At 52.8% G+C, this 16,018-nt stretch overlaps 5 protein-coding genes across 5 annotated transcripts; 1 reads left to right on the forward strand and 4 right to left on the reverse strand.

Annotated features, from left to right (window-relative positions):
- Positions 1 to 2,344: 2,344 nt before the first annotated feature.
- Positions 2,345 to 3,249, reverse strand: ColSpa_09768 (extracellular metalloprotease; the record flags this gene model as incomplete). Its single annotated transcript, XM_049275980.1, has 2 exons — positions 2,345 to 2,956; positions 2,980 to 3,249. The coding sequence occupies 2 exons, from the start codon at positions 3,247 to 3,249 to the stop codon at positions 2,345 to 2,347; spliced, it is 882 nt and encodes a 293-aa protein (XP_049131937.1).
- A 3,893-nt stretch (positions 3,250 to 7,142) lies between these two features.
- On the forward strand, positions 7,143 to 8,690 carry ColSpa_09769 (uncharacterized protein; the record flags this gene model as incomplete). Its single annotated transcript, XM_049275981.1, has 4 exons — positions 7,143 to 7,383; positions 7,465 to 7,546; positions 7,598 to 7,779; positions 7,843 to 8,690. 4 exons carry the CDS (start codon positions 7,143 to 7,145, stop codon positions 8,688 to 8,690), a joined length of 1,353 nt encoding a protein of 450 aa, XP_049131938.1.
- Positions 8,691 to 9,562: 872 nt separating this feature from the next.
- ColSpa_09770 (uncharacterized protein) lies at positions 9,563 to 10,569 on the reverse strand (the record flags this gene model as incomplete). Its single annotated transcript, XM_049275982.1, has 2 exons — positions 9,563 to 10,222; positions 10,543 to 10,569. The coding sequence occupies 2 exons, from the start codon at positions 10,567 to 10,569 to the stop codon at positions 9,563 to 9,565; spliced, it is 687 nt and encodes a 228-aa protein (XP_049131939.1).
- Positions 10,570 to 11,392: 823 nt separating this feature from the next.
- ColSpa_09771 (putative secreted lipase) lies at positions 11,393 to 12,568 on the reverse strand (the record flags this gene model as incomplete). The annotated part of the gene is made up of 1 exon (XM_049275983.1): positions 11,393 to 12,568. One exon carries the CDS (start codon positions 12,566 to 12,568, stop codon positions 11,393 to 11,395), a length of 1,176 nt encoding a protein of 391 aa, XP_049131940.1.
- Positions 12,569 to 13,953: 1,385 nt separating this feature from the next.
- On the reverse strand, positions 13,954 to 14,481 carry ColSpa_09772 (uncharacterized protein; the record flags this gene model as incomplete). The annotated part of the gene is made up of 2 exons (XM_049275984.1): positions 13,954 to 13,973; positions 14,025 to 14,481. The coding sequence occupies 2 exons, from the start codon at positions 14,479 to 14,481 to the stop codon at positions 13,954 to 13,956; spliced, it is 477 nt and encodes a 158-aa protein (XP_049131941.1).
- Positions 14,482 to 16,018: the final 1,537 nt, after the last annotated feature.

The raw sequence follows: 16,018 nt of genomic DNA on the forward strand, positions 1-16,018 counted from the left end.
CTCTTGCATCAACAGTTCTTAGTGGTAATCCGTTGAATTTAACACCCACAAAGCCAGCATCCATGTTATCGAACCACAGGGCAAAGGTCAGCTTGCCAGGTACATTCCGCTGCACGGAAAATACCCTACTGCTGATCCTCGCACTCAGTACGGGTTCCTGAAGAGGCCTGTCCCTGAGCAGCTTTGCCTCAAACGAACGTTGCCCAGAGTTCGAGGAAACAGACGTGATACCGGTGCTTGCGTTGGGATCTAACACTTCGACGTTCCATGGAGAAATGCCGCATTCAAAGTCGCCGTTGGTGAGCAGACCGCCGTGAGCCGGACACGGAGTCGGCCTTGGTGTCGGGGTGGAGGTAGCGGAACAGGTGGGGCCACACGCGCAGGCTGAAATGTACCGAGATGCGACGGTGCCACAAGCCGAGCTGGCACGGGCGGGGAAGTTCGTGGCCGTGATGCCACCTGCATTTATTGTCGCGCAGAAGGCGGAGGCAGTCGAGAGAGCGGAAGGAGACGGGCAGGGGAAGAGGGCACGGTAGCAGCTTGGATGGGTTAACTGGTGTTATGAGATGGGTAGGAAGGCAGTTTACTTGTCGGCGTTGCAGCGGGCTAGATTCGTAGCCGCATGTGTGCCCAAAGCGAGTACACTGGCGATGAATGGTAAATAGGCGGAAGTAAGCATCTTGTCTGATGTTGAGTCACGGGGCTAAACGGATTTGACAATGGGTTAAAGCATTCAGACGCCGGGACTAGGTTCGGATCTTGTTGTGGTCTTATAGCGCACCCTTAGTTCTGGAGACTACTAGTCTCTGGTGAAGGATAGAGTAGAGGCGTAAGAGCATTCAGGCTCCATGTAAGACTTGGCTTAATCCCTCCGAACACGAGTTCAGCTGTGCGCAAGGGGCCTATTCCAGCCGGGTGGCTGCATATCAGCCGTTGCAAGTCAGCGAATGGGCATCTTTAGCATATAAACTAGCCTCAAAGTGAGTCAACGAACTATGGCTACCATGTTGAACTGAGACAACACGGTGTCATCATATGCGAGACCTGAGAACGAAGTTATGGGCGAACCTGATAATACTTGGTATGACCAGCTGAGGTGCCAAAGTTTGGTAGTTACAAACAGATGATTTTAATATCGAAACCGCGGCAGACAGGAATCAACGAAGATACAAAACAGCTTTACCGAACCAATAGCAGAAAGGTCGATAGTTCAAAACACTTCGTCTATAAAGATCAGCTCCAGCTGTCCGTCTACTGGCTGGCGATATCTCAACAGCAAGCCGCTCTGATTCCAACAAAGTATAAATAGGCCTGTAGTTCTCCCGGGTCTGATAGAGTGGGCTGATGCGAAGTACAAGTCGGCAAAATGGGACCTGTTGTTCCTGAAGCCGATTGAGAGATGTGCACTCTCGAGATTAAGTCCTTCAGCATATCCACTTGAGAATAGAGCCTATTGATAGATGACTCATCGTCAGGGTCTCGAACTCATGCCGATGTCCAAACACTTCACGAGGTTTGTGTTACGAAAGAGATCATCAAGTTTGAACACTTGAACACTATCTAGGCAGCTCCGTCAGTAAACGATATGGCAATATGAGTAAACAACTGGTCTCCGGCTAGATAAGATGGTGTCTCAATAAGTCTGAGTGTTCTGTGGCAGCGATTTGTAATCATTAAGTCAGCTGCAAGCACCGGTATGCTGTGCAGCACAGAAATGAACACCAAGGTGACCAACTTATGTGATATCCTCCATTGTCATGATCTGCGGCTGATTCACACCCAACGTCACACTGCCAAGAGCCAAGTGTATGGTTGATAAGACTGCTATTCATCTCTGAAAAGCGCAAGAGGATGATATGGATCAGATTGCAGGAAACAACGAGACGAATAGTGTCGTGAAGAAGGCGGCCCATGATATAGAAAACCGTGCCAACATGTCTGTGAACAGCAAGGAAGATCAGAAGAGTGTCACGATCAGTAGCACCTAGCGGTGAACAATGAGGACGACACTCTGTACAATGTCAATCAGAAGCCTGATGAAGATGTCCAGTCATCCAATAACAGGAGCCTGGGATTCCTACCGCCAACGCCTCGTACCGACTAGTTAACGAATAAGGCTCTGTAGAGAAGCTCGCTAATCGCGATATGGGTTTGTTCTACTACGTTAAAGCCATGGGGCCGTACAATAAATGTGGCTGAAGAAAAGACCCCAGGTAGCCTCATCTCCCTAGTCTGAGGGTGTTGAAAGACCGATACATTCTCTCCTCCTGCAAAGGTGTAAACTCAGAAAGACTGCCGTCACGTTAGTAAACTAGTAATCATCGTAGGAAGCGCCTTATTAAGCTTACCACGCATGCTTCGTGTAATCCATATAGTTGTGAATCGGATCCAGCCCAGGATGATCAGGACAGGAATCCTGACTTACAGGACACCCGACCGTGGCAACCTTCGTCGCGGGGGTATCATCAATCAAATCCCCCTCGCCATCACAATCAAAACCTTCAAACACATGAAACAGTCCGAACCAGTGCCCGACCTCGTGCGTCGCTGTCTTGCCCAGATTGTCTTCCGGATCCCACGGGACGCCAGGTCCGCCAGGCATGGTGCCGACGCTAACGTGACAGCCGTCGTAGGTGTACCACGAAGTGCCGTTGATGCCCGTGTTCCAGGGGTCTTCGACAGGGAAGCTGCATATGCCCGTCGCGGAGTTGGGGTTCGTCATGAGCCCCGTCTCGAAGTAGATGTTGAGGTCGTCGTAGGCGCCCTGGCGGAGGGCCTCGGCTTTCTCTTTGATGCGCGCCTGGCGCGTCCAGGCGTCGTTGACGGTGTGGGTAAGATTCTTTACGACGAACTGGATGTTGTGCGGAGCAAAAGTCTCGTTGAGGACTCTCATCTGTCCTCTGCGGTCAGCGGTACGTGCACAAAGTTGCTGGCTCTTCCTTCTTTCAACAGTAGACTGGGCTATGAGTCGTGGTGTACCTGGTCGTTGATCATCTTGTCCGTGACGAAGCCTCTGTGCGCCTCGTCCTCAACGACATGCAAATATGTAGAAATGAGCAACCCCTCTGCGCGCTTGTTGAGAAACCCGGCCGACAAGCCTTCGTCGCGCTGAGCTGCGCGCAAACCCACTGCGGCTCGGTAAGCTTCAGGATCCGGTTCTTCATTGCCGCACTTCTCCTGCGCCGCCGCCAGCGACGCCATTACTAGCCCCGCGGCGGCGGCGTTAGCAAGCAACGCGTTGAACCTCATGGTGCTGAAGTTGACGTGCAGCTCATGAGAAGTTTGGGGAGCGCGCGAGACGTCAACTTAAATGCCCAATAACATCCATTTTGCGATGCTGAAACGGGAAGGTGCCCGTCGCGATGGAGTTCATAATGCTCCATCCAGCCAAGAACTCGGCCGGCCAAGGCTTTCTTAAAAAGGCTATCGGTCCCTGTGAAGCAACCAAGATACGGGGCGATACGAGGCCAATTGGACCGCCATCTAATGCGTCGTCGATGTCGTGATCTCCTAATCAAAGTCCTGGTCCATCCATGCAATCGCAAGGCCGAAAATGCGACCGGCCATCCCCATTGGGGGCGACCCGGCTCGGCGCGGAGGTGTGAGCGGGGATCTTGCGGCCGGGGGTCGACCAGGCTCGGAGATATATGCCGACCGGGGTGAACTGGGGCTTGCTGGGGCTGACTTTGTTGAGTTGACTGCATGGGCAATAAAGAAACGAAAAAAAGGAATGTGACGTGGTAGCATCCACAATGGCACGGAAATCCGACTTGTTGGATTATGCTCTTGGATTTCAGCAATTTCGCACGCAAGGTGTCCTGGTTCATTCGCCCAGGGCAGCCTACAAGCGTTCTACCAGCCTTCCCGTATTTACCGGTGTCGTGGTCCTCCTAGTAACCACAACACCAGGTCCATTCAACCATTGTTTTCCGTACTAAACCCTTGTCACATATCTCCCATTGCCCATCACACGGTGGTCGTTTAAACTGAGCAATAGCCCGAGAACCTAACCTAACTAATATGAACAAACCTTTGAGTTCAAGCTAGACGGTGCAACGTCACAACAGCTGACCCAAAATGCCGGATTTCAGCTCAATGGTGCCCAAACGCATGCGGGTGATCATCAGCCAGCTGGGGTGTCATGAATGAATATGGGTTCGTGGCCTATCACGATAGTAAAAAGAAGCGCCTGGCGGAGAAAGAAATGAGAAATCTCAATCTCGATCTCGGCAGAGCGAGTTGCAGGGCCCCGTTGTCCAAGTGTAATCCTCTCCAGAGTGGCCTGTAGGCCTTGGATGTCTTATTTCCGCGCTTGCATCGATAGTGGCTTCCAAGACAAGAAACTATAGTGAAGGGAACAACTATTCACCGACGCTGGTCACAGCGCGTCGGCCGCGCCCCCTGAGCTCTTGAACTAGTCCAAAGACAGATGGAGGGAGATGAAAGGCAGCATTCAGACGCCGGTGATTGTTTGCGTCGTCACGATTATTATCCCCAGACGCAAACAAGCAAGTGGCTCTTCTAAGCCCCCAAGTGGACGCCATCCCGCATGCAGCCACGAGTGCCAGATCAATGTCCGGATGGATCAGAAAAGCTGCCGGTTTCAACGTCTGCCACCACAAAGAGAAGGGGGCGCAAGGGATGACCGCAATCTGACAACTTGGGGCAACTTTGGCAGCGTCCATAACACGGCATTGCGGCATCCCACTGCCGCCGCTGCCGTCGTGGACTGGCGATTCCTACTAGACGGCACTGGGGGGCGAGGGGGGTTGGAAACCCTTACTAGTCTTTGTAGCATAGCAGGAAGTCCAACGTGCTGTAGCTCCGTTTGCTTGGGCGGTTTCAAATCATAGAGCGTTTATCTCGACGCTGACTCTCGCCGGGGCCCCCGGATGGTCGACATACCGATCAACGAGCTGCGACGAAGAAAGCGGGAGAGTTCAAGCTAGATCAGCATTTAGGCCGCCGTTTATCATCAGCACCGTCCGTCAAAGTGAGAAGCTAGGCGACGGAAGTGGTGTGACCCCTCCCGTGAAGGAAGCACCTGAACTATGTCGTAATGGAAGAGCGGAAAAGAGAGCGGAACGCTTCGTGATGTGCTAGCGTCCACAAAAGAGCCAGAAGGCGGCACACCGAGATCGAATGTGGGAGGAAAGAGCAAACTGCATCTTCTACCTGACTCTCACCCCCAGCCCAGGGCAATCGATAATTCGTGTCTCACTCGTATGATGGCTGCATGTCTTACGCCAGAGCTAATCTGCTTTTGATCTGATCCGCGAAATAACAAACGCTTCTTGCAGTCTGCTCGGTCCTGGCAACGGAACAGACTGGATGGTGGTGAATGGCCGTTGTCCCAATGGACCGAATTCCTGCTTAGGGCAAGCCGCGAGCCCAGGGTGGCCAATGGTAGCTCATGAGTGACGGAGACGACCCTTGTGTTGACTATTTCCCGAGAAAGAGAATGCGAATACAAGACGCAGGCACGCACGGCATACACGCTTTGACAGTTTGCAGATGCAGCAGCGTTTGCCAGTCGAGGACGGGGGTGGTTGGATCCGGCAGAGGTCCATTCGGTGCATGGGATGGACATGTGCAAAATAAGCAAAGTGCATATCCATCCGTACCTGCTTATGCAACTACTACCGTATGTAGGAACAGTGGCTAGTGGGAATGATAGGGCGACGCGGCCCCTGCTTAGTTTCCTCCACCGCAAAATGCTCCTCACATCGCGTCCGCAATCCTGCATCTCATCAGCATTGGTATCGTCCTCCCACGTGGCGACCTTGCGTCGCTCCTCTGCATCACCGCACCTGGCGTCGGATGGCCCTGCCATTCCTGCACTAAGGTGTGATGAGGCCCTGTCTAGCACTCGCCGCCGAGGAAGCACCACAAGAACGAGAGGATCATCCCGTCCGAGCCGTCCATCTCCCTGTCGTCTCCCAATTTAGCATCATGGCCTTTACGGCGGCGTCATAGTGGTCGTGGTCGTGGTTGTCGTCCTCTTCGTTTTGGATGGGACAGAATTCGCGGACAGGGTCCAGAATGTCTAGAACAGACACACTTGCAAAGGAATTTGCGGCCTGGCTTCCCGCATTCTATCCATCCTTTGACACCGGCCGACCGTCCCCAATTCTCGGCTAAGTCTTGAACTCTGACTTCCGGGCCGACGTAGGTCGACGAGACCGATACTAACAGCTGGCCAAGCTGGAGGGATGCGAGTCGAGACTGGGCCCGGGAATCTTCTTTGTTTGTCGTTGTCGAGGAGGCGAGGGCGCAAGACAAACAAGATTCTGATCGGCCCAGTCCCTGCAAGACACGGGCAAGAGCAGGACTAGCTGCGCAAACTCCGATACGGACAACCCAAACGCTGCGGGTTGCCTGTCTCGCCACATCCGCATCCGAAGGTGTGCGCCCTCCATTACCCCATTCCATCAACCATAAGGCACCGACACCGGCTGCAAACTCCAACACAAGTGCAGTGATTCTTCAGCCTAACCTAGGATAGTGCTACACGCTAACTATCGCCGTGCTAGCAAAACACACCTTTAAACTAGCTCGCTTTGACTGGTCTCTCTGGATTCGGTTGGTTCGCCGCCCCGTCCGAACTCCTCTCCACTCCGAGCATCCCAAGTTTGGACACAATGGTGCAAACCATGACTGCCCGACCAAAAACAGCCATGGCGTTTTCTTCTGCTAGTCCCCATTGGACAGCCATCATGAGACATGACTGATGAAGAAAAGGTTTAGCGGTGTCTGCTCAGCACTTGCAGAGGCCCTACCCAGATGCCACTGACCGAATCATTCTGATCGACTCGTTCTTCTGTTCCTACCGGGTTGTCTGCACGCCCGTGCGAGGTCCGTCTACAGTTGATTTGGAGCAGTGGCGCTTAGCACCCGGCCTCGTCGAGTGGACTCTTCCATACGTCCAGTCTTCTTGCGGGGCCCCCTGTCTGGACTGATCTGCTGCATCGAACACGGCCGCCGCACACGCAAACAAAGGCACTAAGAAGAAAGGGACTTCATATATGACTGGGGCGAGCGTTCCTGACAAACTTGTCCACCCCCTGGTCTGTTCATCCAACCTTCCCAACACATTGGCCGCACTCGAGAAATAGTATCTCTAGCACCAAGCTTTCTTCGATATGGACGCAACCAAGGAAAGGAACACGAGGAGGGAGGAGGATACTGAAGGCCAAACGACAAAGCCATCAAAGTTCAACTTCCCCGACTGGTTGGTTTGGTATAAGAAGCCTGAGTACCGAGATTTCAAAGAATATGCCAACGCCATTCGAAACGGAAAGAGACCCCTGAGCAGAGATGGACGAGACAAGAACCCCATCCCGGCACGGTTGAGCTTGGAAAAGGTTCTGGCCAACGAGACATGTGAGCATATCCTACCGCCGAAACCGCAGTGGAGATGACTGCCATCGTGACGAACCGAATAACTAACACAGTCAATTGCAGGCTCCCCCATGTCACTATACGATTTTTACATGTATCTCAAGTACATCGAGTTTTCTCCCGAGAACCTTGAATTCTTCGTCTGGTAAGTCTCCTTTCATCATGACACCGGGCCCAAGCCTGACGATGGATTCAGGTTCCGCAACTATGAAGCGACATACGCAAAGACCGGAAGTCTCAACAACTTTCCCATCGCGGAAAAGGAAGTCAGCCAGTCATCTTCATCGAGGAATAGCCTGATGGACAGCGCGAACGAAGCTGCTGGCCTCCAGCTCCCATCTATCCAGATGTCCGAGTTTGAATGTGATCCTGAAGCAGGTTAGTCGTCACCCTCTGCCATGGGCATTCTGCCCTCGACAATCCCGAACTAACATTCTCAAGCCAATGAGACCATGACCAACATTGTCCAGCTCATTGCTCCGGAAAGTGCCTGCCAGCCCAACAGCCGAGTCGGCCCCACTGGCCGCGATCGCATCAAGTCATGGGCCAACGCCTGCGCAAAGCCCGTCTGCTCCAACAATGCCGCCAGCGTCATCCCAGCTCGCATCGCCCCGCACTCCGCATACCGTCCCGAACTCAACGCCATTGTCAAAAACTTCCTTCTGCCGGGATCCGAAAAGGAACTCAACATCCCGCCCGCGCTGCGCGACCAGGCCCTCCTCGAACTCCAGCACTCGTCCGACCCCGCTCACCTGCGGCCCATTGCCGACCATGTTTATGGCCTCCTGAAGAACTGCTCGCACCGCAACTTTGTCAGACTCGGCGTCTCCAACGGCACCTTTGAGACGCTCTGCATGGCCACCAGCGTGGGCATTGTCCTCACTATCGCCGGCTTCCTTTGCGTGCTGCTTCGGGCCTTTGTGCCCTTCATGGGCGCCCACAGCCGCTGGAACGCCTTCGCCCCCTGGCCCATGTGGTTCGTCGGCATGTCTCTCATCCTCTCCGGCCTCCGCGGCAGCTGCTTCTTCCTGCTCCTATTCACGAGACGCCAACCCCTCCCCTGGGAACGATTCGACGACAGTGCGTCGCTCTTGTCGCAGCGGACCGGGCTCATGAAGTTCATATCGCGCATGATGATCTTTGATCGCAAGATTCGGGTCAAGGACACTCACCTGCGGAGGCTCCAGCACAAAATCGTGCTCCAGGCCATGTTCGGAGGAGGTGTTTTCGCTTGCTTGTGTGTGTTGCTGTTCGTATTGCTACCGGTCTGGTCGCAGACGGTGAATTGATCTGAGGCGCGAACGTTTATGATTCTTAGCACTATGTATAACGTCGTGGGGTTTTAGGGGATTCTTGATTTAACGATGTGGACTTAGCGCTTGATATCCCGGGGCGGTCAAAATTGCAGTCTAGCACTTTATCTTTACCCATTAATCAGATGACTTTCGTCGAGTCCATGCATACCTTTGCGCATGAATGAAAATATGAATCCGGTGTTGGAACAGGAGGCTGCGGACACACCTACCAGCCTGATTCTTGGCCAAGCGTATGGGAGGATGCATGTGTAAGACCGGAACGTCGGGGTTCAACACACGAGGCAGTGTTGCGGAAAGGAGGGCCGAACTGTTCATGTTGACGCCGTTTGGACCCTGAATTGCAGCGATCCCCCACGTTGTCACTCGTGTTTTCTCTATCGGCTCGCTCTCTGGGGTAGGAAAGAGGATCCCCTCAGCGCCGCGGCTTTGCCCCGGACGCTTCTGAAGCCTGCTCAGCGCAGCACACGGGCGGTTCCAGACCTCACGATGACTGGCACCATTAAATCGGTGGTGATTGAGTGGCAGTGGATGGCGAAGTGAGCAGCTGGCTTACTAGGGAGCATTGAGGAGTTTCTTAGGAGAAGTTGTCTCCATGTATAGGGAAAGAGCTACGGTAGAAGAACCGAGGTCCAGTCAAGAAAGCTTGGAAGTTCACTCAAGTTGATGTACTCATGGAGACAGCGTTACATCTGACGCACGAAGTCCTGCCAGGAGAGTATCCACATAAGAGCATCACATTATGGTATGATTACACGCCCCCCTGGAGATTGGTCAATGACTATCGAGCCCCGAAGCTACTCCGACCTAATCGCATCATGCCTGAGTCGATGCTCCCGGCCAATGCTTTAGAGTCCCACAGTCTCCTTCTTCTCGATCCATCGCAGAAAACCATACAGACTTTCCATGGGGAATGTCTCCTTTTTTTGCTCCCGCTGACGAGAGTTATAGTCGATAACCTCGTTCATCCAGAAATTACGACGCTGCTGTCGGCGCTTCATGTTGGCCTCCCTAAGGCCGTTGAGCTCTGGCCGCATGATTTCGTTCTCGCCTTCAAGCTGCCGAACGCGCTTCGCAAGCTGCAAGTTCTCCCGGGCGAGTAGGTCCTCGACCTGTAAGCTCAGCTTCTTGAGACCAGGTGTCAGGATGGTATCTAGCTTCTCGTCTTCGTTCATCTTGTCATGATTCAACTGGCCATTACGAGACTTCATGTAGTCTGAACAGGCGGAGATGAGATAGTAGGCCGTGGAGAAAGGGAGAGGCGTGCGGCCGATGCCGGCGTCGAGGGCGGCCCAGCCGTTGTCGAGAATAAGGACAGGGTTGCCATCCGTGGTGAGCTCAATCCAGCGGTCGACGAGGCCCCAGAGCCGGGTGTACGTGGGAAGGTTGTCTCCCAGATGCTGAAGAGTCGTCGGGTTCTTGAGGAACTTGCGACGAGCCTCGTCGTAGACGCGCATGCCATAGGACAGGTCCTGCTTGCCCTTATCCTCGCGAAAAGGGCCCCAGGCCTGGTTGACGATGACGAGACGTTGGAGGATTCGTTTGTGGAGCTCGGAAGTCAGGACGTGAGCGCGCATGACCTTGCCTGTGTTGTGGCCGAGTGGAGGGTTATGCTTGAGCTCGGCAAGCGCGACTTCGTAGATGTCGCCCAGGCGCTCGGTGACGTGGTTAGGGTCGGTGCCAAGCTTGTAGGGGCCATTCCGATCCCGACCCGACCATTCGAAGGGATTGGCGTGGAGGGGTCTCCACCACTGCTTGTGGTTCACGCCCAGGACGACATCCAGGAGAGTGAAGCCTGGTAGGCGCAGGTTGTGTTGGATGGTCTTACGATTGTGCTCTCGTTCCTCGGGATCATTGGGCTCGATCGAGGAGCGGATGCGGGTATCGACCGCATCTGTTGGATATGTAAGAACAACTGGGTACCAATACAGTGTTAGGATCATGATACTCACTTGGTGATTTGATCTTCGTCATGGTATAGTTGGGGTTGAAGGCCTATTGTGAGACGAGAAATGGTCCCAAGTGACCCGGAAAGTAAGGCTTTGGCGCAGAAACGAAGCCAAGAAGATTTGATTGCAGAATAATCAGCAAAGATAGATGAAAGGGAAGGCATGGATGGCGGTTCATTAACAGTCTCGAGAACGGAAGGAGTGGTATGGCTGAGCCAATGCTTGCTTAGGTGTACCTTCCTCCAGTGACCAATATCCTACACAAAAATCTCAGAAACCCAAGGGAAATATTCACGGCGGTCTTCCATCTTCGTGGAACTTAATGAAGCTGTTGACCTTTACCAACCGGCCATGAGATGGCCGCTTTCCGGGCTAGGTTGAAGAGGCTGCATCCATAGAGCATATGGTCAAGACTAGAGATCTGCAATGAGTGGTTCACCAACATCTGGATGTGTCCCCGACACTCCTGTGATAGCACTTGTGGTAACTCGAGATATGTCCACAAATGACACTAACGAGGAAAATTTTTTGCCATGTGGTCCCCAAATGCCCAGGAGATGCCTTAGGCTATTGATAGTTTAGCCATGCGAGGACTATGTGAGAAAGACAACAAGAATACCACCATTCTCGCATGTTGGTTCCTCGAAGCAGGCATCAAAACCTCCTCATTAAAGGACTCATGGAGGCGAAGAGCTATCTAACATAAAGCCGCCACTTGTCTCGCCCAGTCTATAGGGTCTCCTTCTCCTGGATCCAACTGTTCACAACTTCGGCAATCTCCAAGCTGTTCTTCTCCAAATGCATAAAGTGGCCATTTCCATGGATCCCAATATCACCCAACTTGATCCACTCCGGCTCTCCACCAACCTGCTTCAGGTAATCCACCGTGCAGTGATCATACGTAACATGAACACTCGCCTCCGTCGTGACCATCAGATACGGCACGCTCGCAATCTTGGGCAGCTTCCTCGCCGGCTCCTTTTGGCGATGACAGCTGCGCAGTGCAAGCGTGTCGTTGCCCACAACCTCGGTCTCGAGCTCGTCCGCGCTGGCGATGGGCGGGTCGTAGTCGATCGGCGTATTGGTTAGGCCCCACGGGTTCGTCGCCGAGCGGCTCTCGAATGACCAGAACGGCACTGTGGTGCCTTCGAGGTTGATGTTGCCGGCGATATGCTGCGGGCAGTCGTTAGACAGGAGAATCGGCGCGCGGGCGCCGATGGAGTGGGAGATGAGGTAGGCCTTCTCACCGAGGAGCGACAAGAGTTCACAACCTGAGGCGCGCAGAGCGAGCTCCTGAGGCACCCAGTTGGTGGAGAGTGGGATGATCGCCTTCTTGAACTGCTCGAACGTGGGATCGCCCTTCTGTCCGGTGCCGGGCCATTGCGTGTGGAGCTTCGCTTGGGGATACGCGTTGTACGCCTCGACGTTGGTGAACGCCCGCTCCACGCCCTCTGCCGCTGTGCCGGCGATCATGGTGAACTCCGCAAGGTTATTTTCTGTCGACCTTCCAATCGCAGTTACGTCGACTAGGTACACTGTGTACCCCTGCTGCAGAAAATACGTTGCCCACCCGGGACGGTCGTCGGGAGTGTTGAGCCACGTGACACCCGTGGTGCCGCCGCCGTGGAAGAAGATGATAGGCTTCGTCGCAGGGACGCCTCGACGACGGCTACGTCCGGCGTCAACGGGAACGAGCTTCTCGACATAGAGCTGATCGACCGTGACGTTGCCTGAGGCGCCCTCGATGTAGCGGCCGCCCACGTAAAAGAAGTCGCGGGTATGCGCTGCCTCCTTGGAGGCGCACTTGGTGCTGATGGCCTGGACGCCAGTGCAATTGCCCGAGGCAAGAGCCTTGACGGCGGCTGCAGCGCCGAGGGCCACGGAGGCGAGCGAGAGACGAACCATCGTGGGAGGTGGGCGGATGGATGGGAGAGGGGTGGAGCAGAGTCGAATGCGACGTTGAGGCCAAGGAAACTGCTTAAGTATACGGCGGATAAGACGAATGACCGGGATTATCACGGGCGGCCGCCGAAGGATCGAGACCCAAGTGATTGCCGGGATCTGGGGATATTTGTGCCTGGCGCGAAGGAAATCCCCAAGGGGCGGGGACATAGCTGCATTCTGAATGGATCCCTAAAGATGCCGATCCACTTGGTCCTGTACCCCCAGTTTGCTGATTGACGATGAGAGCACTGGAGAGCTTCGGTTGACGCAGCCACTGCGATGTTGATTGGGCTGAAAGTGAACTGTCAGACTCCGATGAGCGCTACGGCATCCTCAGACGCATTTGCTGAGCCGAAAGACGTCCATCGGTGATCTAGAGAACCTTCGGCAGGCAGCATCCGCATGGGGCAGAGCTTAACAAATGGCGAGTCGGAGGCGTTGGCCGTTCTGGAGGATAGTGGACTGGGTCTGGTTCAACCGCCGACGCTCCTCCAACATAGTCCATGTTGGCCCCGTTTGTATCACCATCCGGAGTTTCCTGGATCTCAGCCTAATTGATTGCTTGTAAAGCATACAGCACATACCAACTCATGGGGTTTGTCGATTTTGTCGCTCTGCAAGAACTCTTGTAGCCAGCTGACTGCTTCCCTAAGGGTGATCACCTCTACTATCAATATCTTTGGCACCTCCAATATTAGTGCGCAAACAGCGCCAGCTACTGATCCCAGTGATACCGGCTATTGACGTACTGCTTGCTGCAGCGGTATTATGATCTCGATCAGAACAGTCTGATTACTATCTTAAATGGATGAGGAGGGTCTTGCTTGCCAACTTGGGGTCCTGCTTGAGGAATGTGATGAGGATGGTCTAGGCTTTCGGATCACTGGTGCTTGTTCTGGTTAACCCCCAGTTCTTTGAAGACTTCCCCTTTCTTGCTGTTTTATTTCTCATTTCATGTTCCTGTAGTAACATATCAGTCCTCCAGGAGACGTTTTTGCAGCCGCTTGTGGCACAGGAGGTGGGATGCAATGAAACTTCAGACAGCATTGCCGCAGCATCATTTTCGAGTTGGTGAGTGGGTTCAAAGTTTTGCTCCTGTCACGGCTTCAGGCGGGTACAATGTTAAGGATATCAAGAAAGGATACGCACTTTAGATTTCTTGCCACCTAAGTTGACGAAGTCACAGAAAAAGGTCTTCGATTTATGCGTGTTGCTTCTGGCTATCGTGTAATATTACTCCAAAGCAAATGCCCAACAGTGTGAGAGATGCCATCAAGTTCCAGTCTTCGTCCATTTCACGTCACATACATCGAGCTTGTTTCGCATACATTGCTTCATACTGTTGCTCAAGGCTCCTCTGTGGCCCCTACACAAGACGCTGCGGATATTTCCACACCTTGCTGCTCACCCAACGAACCTGGACGGCGTGACTCAGCGATAGCCCGGAGCTGCTTTTTTAAAAGGCTCATAGCATTCAGCGACACCCTATCCTTCTTCTCATAGACAACATTGAAACCTAAGTCGCTCTGCGTCCGCATCCGCGATGTGGTTGCGATAGTGATGGCCAGCCGCAAGACATCTTGCGTCCGAACGCAGGGGCCTATACTACCTTCACTTGGTGGATGGACGTCCCAATAGATTCTTTCAAACGCATCAAGCCCTTCTTCTGCGTTGCCAGATTCCGGCCTGGGCAAGCTCAAATCGAACGTAATGAAGGAAACCGGCAGAACCTTGCCAACAGCCTTGCGCCACGCTTTGTCAAGGACTGTGAGGTCGAGAAACTCGTCTCCGGCGGCGGTGGTAATGTTTCCATCGCCAGAGTGCACTGACATGGAGGTGAGTGCCAAAGAGGGGTTGCGGCAGGCTGCAAGCATTGCGGGCGTCGCAAGTGGCTGGAGAAGAGCCAGTTTGATGTGTCGCGTTGGAAGCTGCGACTGTGACTCAGAACGTATCATCTCATCTATGAAGAGATTGGAGAGTCTAATTGAGAGACTAAATTCCTCCAGTTGGCTAGGGCCTGTGAAAGGACTGGGTTTTTCGTAGGCCATCGTGAAAGACTTGCATGTTTTGCTTACAGATGAAAATGTTCACCGGCGCACAAAGATAGAGGGAAATTGACACCAAAACAGCCAGTTGTATATACACAAAAAGCACACGGTTGCTACCTACAAGCAACTGTGAAGTTGCCACAGCTGACGTTTATGAAGAACTAGGGGGCTTATGTTGACAGGTGATTGGACGGATGGATCCTGCTGCCTGTTGCCAAGGGATTGATGACTCTTCCAAATCCAAGCTCTATGGTCACGTATCGCGTACGGCGAACTTGATCAATACAAAGATCAAGCGCAATTTCCCAGTGATTTGCAAGGCTGCGGAAACCATGTCGAGTAACTCTATGAAATTTCCCTGTGTATAATTGTCGTAGCCAAGACACCGGAACATCGGCACCAAGTGTAGGGTTAAAAATCCCCATGGATATCCATTTGACCCATGGGGGGGAGGGGGGAGGAGGGTACTGATATGGGTTATGGGGGCTTTTCTTCAAGATTATGGGTATGGGTATCATAGGTACTCATTACACGTTCTTAGGAGAAATCTGCCGGTTTTGACTCTTATATACGTAAATATTCTAAACCTATAAATCCATATTTGATCTGTTACATCGGTTGGAGAATTTCAAATTTAGAATTTTACATTTCTTCTTACTTAAATACCTAATTTCCTAAAAATCAGTTTCATAGGTTGACTCTTTAATCCAATGCATTCATCCGAGTCCTCATGAGTCCTCATGGCATGGGGACTCTTAACCCTATTCGGGTAGCAATCTAGTCCAAAGATATAAAAAATACAGAAGTTTTGATACCTTATTAAGCTACAGAAGAAGCCCTTCACCTGCGTAATGATGAGAACGGAAGACTAGTTGATGCCGCTGGGATAGGTAAGCCCCCCCCCCCCCCTCTTCGAACGCATTCGTAGCAAGAGATCGACGAGAGATCACGAAGTACAAACGCAATGTTTCAAAAAGAACAGAGATTTAAGATCTAGAGAACTCTAGGCTCGGTCCGAGAAGCGAGGTTGCTCAGGAAGTCGGTGCGTTGGTGAGTGCGCGATAAAGCACGGATCAGCATGAGTGTATCTCCACCTAAAACCCATGAAGACATCGTGCTTTCCCTTGAGCGCAAAGTAGGGCAGCGTCAGGAACCTAGAGTAAGCCTCAATCAGGTGTACTTGATCGATTATTAGAGAGGTTGTTAACTCTTACGTGTTGGCAACGACAACCTGCTATGTTGTAGGCAATCACCAGTTGCGCAAAACGCTACTTCGGAAAAAACAGATCCCAACTTTTGTTTCAGTTATTACTTACAATCAAAGGAGATGAGCCGGTAGGTTCAAGGAAACTAGTAGGTACTC

Source organism: Colletotrichum spaethianum (genome assembly GCF_022836535.1).
Source record: "Colletotrichum spaethianum MAFF 239500 DNA, contig30, whole genome shotgun sequence".
Lineage (NCBI taxonomy): Eukaryota > Fungi > Ascomycota > Sordariomycetes > Glomerellales > Glomerellaceae > Colletotrichum > Colletotrichum spaethianum.